This window comes from Cebus imitator, unplaced genomic scaffold (genome assembly GCF_001604975.1).
Source record: "Cebus imitator isolate Cc_AM_T3 unplaced genomic scaffold, Cebus_imitator-1.0 Scaffold132, whole genome shotgun sequence".
NCBI lineage: Eukaryota > Metazoa > Chordata > Mammalia > Primates > Cebidae > Cebus > Cebus imitator.
This window is the reverse complement of record NW_016107447.1, coordinates 4992895-5003883: the sequence shown is the minus strand read 5'-3', so window position 1 is coordinate 5003883 and position 10989 is coordinate 4992895. Positions and strand designations below refer to the sequence as shown.

Here is a 10989-nt window from a genome sequence, read left to right as displayed (position 1 = left end):
AAATGGGAACTCTGCAGGAAAGACTTCACCAAATTTTTTTCTTTTTTAATTTAAGAGTCTCGCTCTGTCGCCCAGGCTGGAGTGTAATGGCAGTCTCGGCTCACTGCAACCACCGCCTCCCGGGTTCAAGCGAGTCTCCTGCTTTATCTTCCCGAGTAGCTGGGATTAAAGGTGACTGCCACCAATTTTTTTTTTCTATTTTTAGTAGAAACTAGGTTTAACCATGTTTCCCAGGTTGGTCTCGAACTCCTGACCCCTGATCCGCCCGCCTCGGCCTCCCAAAGTGTTGGGATTACAGGCGTGAGCCACCGTGCCCGGCCTCTGCCACACCCTTAAGGCCTATTTGGGGTCAGAGCCGGAGGAGCCACGAGGGAGACCAGGGTCGGCTGCAGAAGCGACAGCACAAAGAATGAAAAGAAGGACCAGAAGTTTCGGACTAAGAACATGGAATTCCCACTCACCACACACAAAACGGGAACCCACACGAGCAAGACGATGGTGTATGAAGCGTGGCTGCAACCCACAGAACCCCTGCTCTGGTAGCACCGCAGACGCAAAAGAACGAGGGACGCCTGAACCTCCTTTATATAGCCAGATACGGCTCCTGCACCTGCGCACTGGACCGGAGGCGCTCTCTTTCCAGCCCGCTCTGCGCCGGGACCCCTGGGAAATGTAGTCTCGAGCCGCACAGCCCGAGGCGTTCTAGTAGTTATCAAGGCCGCGTCTAGCCCCGCCCTCTTCCCTGTAAACGCTGGGGCGCCTGGGTTCTTGTGCTTCGCCGCCATGTCGCGCGTAACATTCATTAAATCCCTCGCCCGGTCTCCCTTCCTCCGGGGCCCGCCGAGGCCTGCAAAGACCTTGGGCGCAGTCAACCCGCCTCCCATGGTCCGCTCACCTCAGCCGCGCCCGCCTGAGCCCTCCTGCCCCGCCTTCGGGGGTAGCTGAGGTGACGCCCGCCTCGAGGGCGGGGGCGCCGGCCATGTCTGGGCCAGGCCCTCGCGCTCGCTACCCTGGGCTCCCGCCTCCTCCTTCCCCTCTGGGCTGCCCGCCCGGCTCCGCCCAGGGTCTGCGGGGAACGGAAACCGAAAGTGCGCGGCGCCGGGCGGGGCCACCGACCTGCCTGGGCCGAAGCCCCAGCACTCGCCGGCAGCAGTGAGTGGACGCGCCGGAGCTGGGTGAGTGGCCCCGCAACTGTCCCTGCCCTGCCCCGCCGCGCCCCCTGCCACTGCCTCTGCCCAGAAGCCCCGTCACCCTCTCAAGCCCACAGCGCCCCCGTCACCCGCGCAGAGTGGCCCCTGGCCCCTCAGCATCCTGTCGCCCCCTCAACCTCCGACCCCCATCACTCAGAGCCTTGTCACCTCCTTAGCCCCCAGCGCCCCCATCACCCACTCAGAGCGCCACTCAGCGCCTTATCGCCCCCTCAGACCCCCAACCCCAGATTTCCATCACCCACTCAGTCTCTGGCCCTTCTCAGCACCCTGTCGCCCCCTCGGCTCCCTGTACTCTCTTTAGCGTCCCCATCCCCTAAGCTGGCCCGTCGCTCCCCCCAGCACCCCCCGAAGCCATCACCACCTCTGCCCTCACCACCTCTATCTCCTCTGCCCCCTCCCTTAACTGTGCCCTCCCTTTTGCCACTCGTACCCCCCCTCAGCCTTCTCGCCTCATCTCCTGTCACCTTATCCATCCCCCTCTTCTACAGAGCACCTTGGCACCCCACTCAGCACCGCCAGCTGCTCGCTGCCACCCTCTCTGGGAGGCCCCCATAACCCCACCACCTCACAGCCTTGGCGCTCCCTGACCCCGTCATATTTCCATCGGGGAAAGTGGGCCCCCTGGGTCAGAGACTCCTCCAGGACCCTGGAGACTTCCCCCAAACCCAGCCCTGCCTCCGGCCTCAGCCTCCTGCGTCCCACCCTGGTGATGACCAGCCCCTCTCATTCTGACCCCAGGCCATCTTAACCATCACCGATTTTTTTCTTGTCCTTTAGGCCTTGATTACCCCCAAAAAAACATTTCAGTCTGTTTTTGATCCCAGCATTTCCTGTTCCTGTCCGCTCCTCCCTTCCTTTCCTTGCCTTTTCTTTTCTAACATTTCTTTTTCTCCTTTCTTTTCTTTTAAATTTTCTGGGGTTTCTATTTTAATATTTTTCAACAAGAGGAAGAAGGAATTTTCCCCTCAGAGAATTAAAAATAAACAAACAAATTCTAAACATTGAGCTTGCGCCAGGAGGGCTGGGTTTGATAAAATGAGGGAAGGGACTCGTGAGAAATATTCCCAGGAGGAAGAAAAGGGACTCCTTTTTCTGATGAGAATAAAAGCTGCCCGTCATATAATGCTAAATGTAGTCACAGTTTCCAAGTATGAATATTTTAAAACTCAGTAAGGACAGTCTCAAAAATCCCTTTCCTGAGGACTCTGAGTCACCCACTGTTTCCTGAGCCCCAGCCCACACAATGTGTATGAGTTGGGTTGAGAAGTTCCCTTAAAGGGGCTTCCTCTTCCTCTTGTAGGACCAGTGTCAAAAATCAACAAGGTAGAAGAATGAAGAGGAAGAAAGAATTGCAAATTTCTAGCTAGTCCTGAGGAAATAGCACCTCATAGTTGCCAAGCCTCCTGATTATTGAAACATGTAATTTCTTTCTCTTGATTCAGTAGAGCAGAGCGGGGAGCTTAATCATTTGGCTCCATTCCAAAAAGTAGGATAAGGGGATAACTGCTCACTAATTATTTATAAACTATAGGATACTGCAACCTATTGTGTACTATATACGTGGCAGATATAGTATATAAATGCCAGATAGGGTGGTGAGTACATGGTTTTGGATTAACAAAACCTTGGCAAAACCTTTTTCCCTGGCAACAATATTTGTCTTCCTCTTAGGAGAGGAAAATGAAACCTAGCAACTGATTAAGTAACTTGGCTAAAGGCGTAAACCAAACAGCAGTTTTGAATGGGAACTGATGACATTTCCTCTGCCCCAAGAAAGTGCAAGGGTAAAAGAAAGGGGAATTCGATCTCTTGAAATCAGGTAAATTGTGAATTTAATATTTTACATCATAATTGATCATTCACAGAGTTGAGCACTTGTGCTCCAGATTAAAATCTGCATTTAACCCATAGTTAACAAAGTATGTCAACAAAGGCAGAAGGACTGGCTTGATGGAGTTTGGGTTTTTCCTGCTAGATGCTGTGCTTCAAGGACACTGATAATTCAACATGTGTAGTTTTCCAGATAACAGAAAGTAACTTGGAAGAATTTGGGTGACTCAGACATGGAGCAGAGAAGACCTCATGTGGATGCCAGGCCCAGGAATCCCCATACCAACCACAGAGGTAAGCAAGGTTTCCTACCTAATGAGAAGGAAATTCTAGTAATAAGAGAAGGAAATCAGCCTCCCTATGAATGAGCAGGCCCTACCTAAGATGATCTGCATCTCTCAAGTAAAGAATGACTATGGCTGGATGCAGTGGCTCAGGCCTGTAATCCTGGCACTTTCGGAGCCCGAGGCATGAGGATCACTTGAGCCCAGGAGACTGAGACCAGCCTGGGCAACATGGTGATAGCCTGTCTCTACAAAAAATACAAAAATTAGCCTGGTGTGGTGCTCTGTGCTGATAGTCCCAGCTACTTAGGCTACTTGGGAGGCTGAAGGGGGAGGATCCCCTGAACCCCAGGAAGGTGGAGTACGGAGAGCAGAGGTTGCCCTGGACTGTGATCTGCCCTCTAGCCTGGGTGACAGAAAGAGACCTTGTCTCAAAAAGAAAGAATGACCTCTTAATTACAGCATGAATTACTCTGAAAAACAGCCAACCCTCCACTTTTCCTGAGAGAGTTGATGAATGGGTGCAGTTCACTTTAACAAAAACAGTGATAGAGTTTCAGAAAGGGGAATAACACTTGGTGTAGAGCATCATCTAACAGAAACAGTGTAAGCCAAGAGCATAATTTTTTATTGTCTAGAAATATCATTTTAAAACGTAAGAAGAAACAGATGAAATTTATTTTATTTATTCATTTATTTTGAGATGGAGCCTCACTGTGTTGCCCAGGCTGAGGTGCATTGGCACCATCTCAGCTCACTGCAGCCTCTGTCTCCCAGTTTCAAGCAATTCTCCTGCCTCAGCCTTTCGAGTAGCTGGGATTACAGGTGCCTGCCACCATGCCCAGCTAATTTTTGTGTTTTTAAGTAGAGATGGGGTTTCATTATGTTGGATCAGGCTAGTCTCGAACTCCTGACCTCAGGTGATCCACCTGCCTCAGCCTCCCAATGTGCTAGGATTACAGATGTGCCCCTGCTGCTGGCCTTGAAATTTATTTTTTAAATTTAATGACAATTTAATAAAATTGAGTAATTTAATGTTTTATTTAACCCAGTATAACCAAAATATTACTTGATTATAATAATTGAATATAGTTTATAATACTTTAATAATTTACATAATACTTTTGTTTCCCTCAAATACTCATTTTAAGATATTATCAACATAAAAATTTTTAATGTAATACTTACCAATCTTTGGTACTAGCCTTAAAATCTCATGTGTGTTTTACATGTCTTAATTCAGAGTAGTTACATTTCACAAACATAACATCTACATGTGGCTGATGGCTTTGTATTGGATAGTGCAGGTCATGAGTCCTAGTCACCAAAGCTAACTTAGTTCCAAGAGCATCAATCTACTAAAGGAATTATTCTGCTTACTCAGAGCTTTCTAAAACTAAACAACCAAATGGATTCCTGTTTTTCTGTAAGTTTGCAATGTGTCATTCAAAGAGTTTTAGTTGTGGGACAAATGAGGAAGAACTGTAGCGTCTTATGAGTTATGTGAATGGTTTTTGTTTTTGTTTTTTGTTTTTTTTTTTGTTTTGAGACAGGGTCTTGCTCTGTTGTCCATACTGGAGTGCAGTGGCACAATCTTGGCTCACTGCAACCTCGACCTCCTGGGCTCAAACAATCATCCCACCTCAGCCTCCCATGTAGCTAAGACCACAGGCAGGCACCATCCTGTCTGGTTCATTTTTGTATTTTCTGTAGAGATGGGGTTTTGCCATGTTGCCCAGACTGGTCTGAAACTCCTGAGCTCAAGCGATCTGCCTGCCTTGCCCTCCTAAAGTGCTGGGATTATAGGCGTGAGCCACCATGCCTGGGCATGAATGTTGAAAGAATAAGAAGTGTTACAATTTCCCATTCTTCCAAGACATAGAGTCTTCTAATCAGATAAAAATATTAAAAGTAGGCCAGGCACAGTGGCTCATGCCTGTAATCCCAGCACTTTGGGAGGCCGAGGCAGGTGGATCACGAGGTCAGGAGATCAAGACCATTTTGGCCAACATAGTGAAACCCCATCTCTACTAAAAATGCAAAAATTACCTGGGCGTGGTGTCACATGCCTGTAGTCCCAGCTACTCGGAAGGTGGAGAGGTTGCAGTGAGCTGATATCGCGCCGCTACATTCCAGCCTAGGGAGAAAGTGAGACTCTGTCTCACAAAAAAAAAAAAAAAAAAAAAATTGAAAGTAGCACTTTTTTCTGATTTGGGGGGTAGTTTGAAAGCAAATATGTAACTAACATTTATAAAAATTTAAAGTTCAGTTGTACATCATTTATAGTTTATCAGATATTCCTTTATGTGGTCATATTTAAATTTTCTCTACAAAGTGCAAAACAAGGAAAAGTGTGCATAAATGGATTTAGTATCTGATGTCAGGAAGTTATATGATCATCTCAAATATAACATGCATTTAAAGCTTTTATAACTTTTTTATCAAATCATTGCATACAGTCATCATTTATTTGTTTTTAAAATCCACATCTTTCTGCTAAGTTGGGTCAGCTCCAGAATCAGTTTTAGCAGGAAGGAAAGTGAAAAAAACTGGACTTTGGGTATGTTGTGCAAGGTTATTTATGATAAGTGGGGCAGATCAAGGAAGACAAGTTTGGCTTCATCCACAGAGTGATACTAACTTTCTTGTGTGTACTGGGTATGTCCTCACCACTCCTTTCTTCCCCTCCTGTTTCTTATAAGGGTTGGTAATTGGTAAGTACTTTAGGGATGAAGTCATGCTGCAGAAAGGAGGAAAACTTGGAGTTTCATTTTTCAGTTTCGTTTATAGTCTGTTAGCTCAAAAACATCTTGGTAAAGGAAAGCCCACCTTTCTCTTTCCCATTCAAACTGCATTTGCTAATGCTGGACAGCATTCGGGTAATACTTCCTGTTATGATTTTATTTCACTTAATGTCTCTGTTGGCTGTGATAATTGTTTAGTGGTAGAACCAGTGGCTCCCTTAGAATCAATAGTATATTCCCAGTTACTGCTCCTAGTAACAACTAACATTTACTGAAAGTTTTTAACGTGTCCAGTGCTATACTAAGCACTTTATAAACATTTAATCTTTATAAAAACCCAGAAACTGAGACTTAGAGAAATTATACAACTTGGCCAAGATTATATAGTAAGGAAGTGGCCAGGCCAAGATTTGAACCAAGTCAGTTTGGCCCTTAAACTCACGTTCTGACTGTTACTTGGTACTGGCATGAGATTAGAAGCAGTGAGACATACTGCATGTATTTATTCTTTTAACACATATCAGGTACTCAACAAATGTTTATTCCTTTTCCCTTTTGCATCCTTTGTAAGAATAGTATTTTCCTAACTTCTATGACAATAATAATTATCTTTCATTTATTACATGACTTGGTAGAAACCTTTTTTCTCATCATATAAAACCTGAGCTTTTTAGTTATTCTGTTGAATTTCCAACAGAACTTGGTTCTTGTGCTTACTTAATATTTCATTGTGTTTAGGGCCTGTGGATGGAGAGTTACCACCAAGAGCTAGAAATCAGGCCAGTAACCCACCAACCAATGCTCTCCGAGGAGGAGCCGGCCATGCTGGAAGGCATCCTAGAGCCAACAACCATCCTGCTCCTTACGGGCAGAGGGAACAGAGATTTGGGGCCATAGGCAGGCCCATGCATCAAGGAAGGAGGAACCAGGAGGGGCATGCCAGTGACGAAGCTAGAGGCCAAAGACATGACCAGGAGAATGACACCAGGTGGAGAAATGGCAACCAGGAGTGTAGGAACCGCAGACCACTGTGGTCCAATGACAACTTCCAGCAGTGGCGGACGCCCCACCAGAAGCCTACTGAGCAGCCACAGCAGACAAAGAAACTGGGCTATAAGTTCTTAGAAAGTCTACTGCAGAAAGACCCTTCTGAGGTGGCCATCACACTTGCCACAAGTTTAGGGCTGAAGGAGCTCCTTTCTCATTCTTCCATGAAATCTAACTTCCTTGAGCTCATCTGCCAGGTTCTTCGGAAGGCTTGCAGCTCCAAAATGGATCGCCAGAGTATTTTCCATGTACTGGGCATATTGAAAAACTCCAAATTTCTCAAAGTCTGCCTGCCTGCTTATGTGGTAGGGATGATCACTGAACCCATCCCTGACATTCGAAACCAGTATCCAGAGCACATAAGCAACATCATCTCCCTCCTCCAGGACCTTGTAAGTGTATTCCCTGCCAGCTCTGTACAAGAAACTTCCATGCTGGTTTCTCTCTTGCCAACCTCTCTTAATGCTCTAAGAGCCTCCGGTGTTGACATAGAAGAGGAGACAGAAAAGAACCTGGAAAAAGTACAGACTATCATTGAACATCTGCAGGAAAAGAGGCGAGAGGGCACTTTGAGAGTGGACACCTACACTCTAGTGCAGCCTGAGGCAGAAGACCATGTTGAGAGCTACCGAACCGTGCCCATTTACCCTACCTACAATGAAGTGCACTTGGATGAGAGGCCCTTCCTTCGCCCCAACATCATTTCTGGAAAATATGACAGCACTGCTATCTATCTGGATACCCACTTCCGACTCCTACGAGAAGATTTTGTCAGACCTCTACGGGAAGGCATTTTGGAACTTCTCCAAAGCTTTGAAGACCAGGGCTTGAGGAAAAGAAAGTTTGATGACATCCGAATCTACTTTGACACCAGGATTATCACCCCCATGTGTTCATCATCAGGCATAGTCTACAAGGTACAGTTTGACACAAAACCACTGAAGTTTGTTCGCTGGCAGAATTCCAAACGATTGCTCTATGGGTCTTTGGTATGCATGTCCAAGGACAACTTTGAGACATTTCTTTTTGCCACCGTATCTAACCGGGAGCAGGAAGATCTCTGTCGAGGAATTGTCCAGCTCTGCTTCAACGAGCAAAGCCAACAGCTGCTAGCAGAGGTCCAGCCTTCTGATTCTTTCCTCATGGTGGAGACAACTGCATACTTTGAGGCCTACAGGCACGTCCTGGAAGGACTCCAGGAGGTCCAGGAAGAAGATGTCCCCTTCCAGAGGAATATTGTGGAGTGTGATTCTCATGTGAAGGAGCCAAGGTACTTGCTAATGGGGGGAAGATATGACTTTACCCCATTAATAGAGAACCCTTCAGCCACTAGGGAATTTCTAAGAAATTTCGAGGGCTTGAGACATCCCAGAATTAATGTCTTAGATCCTAGCCAGTGGCCCTCAAAAGAAGCCCTGAAGCTGGATGACTCCCAGATGGAAGCCTTGCAGTTTGCTCTCACAAGGGAACTGGCTATTATTCAAGGACCTCCTGGGACAGGTAAGACAAAATTTTTCAGAGTACATAAGATCTGCTCTGTAAGATAGGCAAGGGACAAAACCTTGGCCCTACATTTCTAGAATGTCTTATTGTTTATTTTCCAACTTTTATTTTAGGTTTGGGGATACATGTGCAGGTTTGTTACATGTGTATTGCATGTTGCAGAGGTTTGGTTTACAGATTATTTTGTCACACAGGTAATGAGCTAGTACCCGATAGGTAGGTTGGTGGTTTTGTTTGTTTGGAGGCGGAGTCTCACTGTCTCCAAGGCTGGAGTGCAGTGGCACGATTCCAGCTCACTGCAACCTCCGCCACCTGGGTTCAAGTAATTTTCCTACCTCAGCCTCCTGAGTAGCTGGGATTAACAGGCACGTGCCACCACGCCCAGCTAATTTCGTGGTTTTAGAAGAGATGGGGTTTTACCATGTTAGCCAGGCTGATCTCGAACTCCCGACTTCAGGTGATCTGCCCACCTCAGCCTCCCAAATTGCTGGGATTACAGGCATGAGCCACCATGCCCAGCCCCAATAGGTAGTTTTTAGGTTCTCACCCTCGTCCCACTCTACCCTGAAATAGGCCCTGGTGTCTATTCCCCTCTTTGTGTCCATGTGTACTCAATGTTTAGCTCCCACTTATAAGTGAGAACATGTAGTATTTAGTTTTCTGTTCCTGCATTAATTTGCTTAGGATAGTAGTCTCTAACTCCATCCACTTTGCTGCAAAGGACATGATTTTGTTCTTTTTCATAGCTGCATAGTATTCCGTGGTATATATTTGCCACATTTTCTTTATTCAGTCCACCATTGTTGGGCATCTAGGTTGAATCCATATCTTTGCTTTTGTGAATAGTGCTATGATGAACATGCACATACATGTGTCTTTATGGGAAAATAATTTCTATTCCTTCCCATTATATACCCAGTAGTGGGACTGCTAGGTCAAATGGTATTTCTGTTTTAAGTTTAAGTTTGAGAAATCTCCAAACTGCTTTCCACAGTGGCTGAATTAATGTACATTCCCACCAGCAGTGTATAAACTTTCCCTTTTCTTTGCAACCTCACTAGCATCTGCTATTTTTTTTTGACTCTTTAGTAATAGCCAGTTTGACTAGTGTGAGATGGTATCTCATTGTGATTTTGATTTGTACTTCTGTAATGATCAGTGCTGTTGATGTTGAGCATTTTTTTCATATGCTTGTTGGCCACGTGTTTGTCGTCTTTTGAGAAGTATCTGTTCATGTCCTTTGCTCATTTTTTAATGGGGTTGTTTAAGTTCCTTACAGATTCCAGATATTAAACCTTTGTTGGATGCAGAGTTTGCAAATATTTTCTCTCATTCTGTAGATTGCCTGTTTATTCTGTTGACAGTTTCTTTTGCTGTGCAGAAGCTCTTTAGTTTAATTAAGTACCACTTATCAATTTTTGGTTTTGTTGCAATAGAATGTCTAGTTAATAACATTCCTCCCAAAATGGGCATAAAAATTATTTATAAAGTAGCTGCTCATAGGGATTTTCCAGTAGGAACCCATTGGCATGCATGGTAATAGATACAAGATTGCTAGAGGTTAAGTGTAGTGAGATGCGTTATCTCTGCTTTATATTAATTTGTTCAATTTTATGTTATTTTAAATAATATCAAATATGTAATAGCACTATGTGTAAAGCACCATTTTACTTGCTTTACATATGTTAACTAATTGCATCCTCACAACAACCTTGTGAAATAGAAACCATTACTAAAACCATTTTAAAGATTAAAAAAGCTAAGGCAAAGAAGGGTTAAATAGCCTCTTATTTAAGAGGTGGGAAGTATGTACTGAAGTTCACACAGATGTTAAGTGGCAAGTTTAGGAAATTAATTCAGGCAGTCTAGCTGTATAATCCTGACTCCTATCTGCCACATTGTACTTCTCATGGAACTATACCTTCCTACACCCTTCTTCCCATGTGCTAATCTCTAATTCTACTCTGGGGTCATAACTATTATTAGAAGGGGGAATGTAGGCTGGGCACGGTGGCTCACGTCTGTAATCCCAGCACTTTGGGAGGTCAAGGCAGGCAGATCACGAAGTCAGGAGTTCGAGACCACCCTGGCCAAGATGGTGAAACCCTGTCTCTACTAAAAACACAAAAAAATTAGCCAGGCATGATGGCATGCGCCTGTACCCCCAGCTACTTGGGAGGCTGAGACAGAAGAATTGCCTGAACCCAGGAGGTGGGGGTTGCAGTGAGCCAAGATCACGCCTCTGTACTCCAGCCTGGGCAACTCCATCTCAAAAAAAAAAAAGTGGGAATTTACATTAACAGTTAAAATAGCTACTGCTAAATTACTCTCCCAAAAGGAGAGTAAATTTATCAAAAAAAAAAAAAAAAA

General features: G+C 45.2%; 1 protein-coding gene across 2 annotated transcripts in view; it reads left to right on the top strand.

Moving 5' to 3' along the window:
- Positions 1-777: 777 nt before the first annotated feature.
- ZNFX1 (zinc finger NFX1-type containing 1) overlaps positions 778-10989 on the top strand; it is a 33222-nt gene continuing 23010 nt past the window's right edge. The window contains exons 1-3 of one of the 2 annotated variants that reach the window (XM_017541391.2): positions 778-1175; positions 3227-3335; positions 6808-8616. In XM_017541391.2, the coding sequence (XP_017396880.1) occupies positions 3275-3335; positions 6808-8616 (1870 nt within the window). In that variant the 5' untranslated portion in view covers positions 778-1175; positions 3227-3274. Of the gene's footprint in view, positions 1176-3186; positions 3336-6807; positions 8617-10989 lie in introns of both variants that reach the window. The other variant, XM_017541390.2, reaches the window with a different exon arrangement.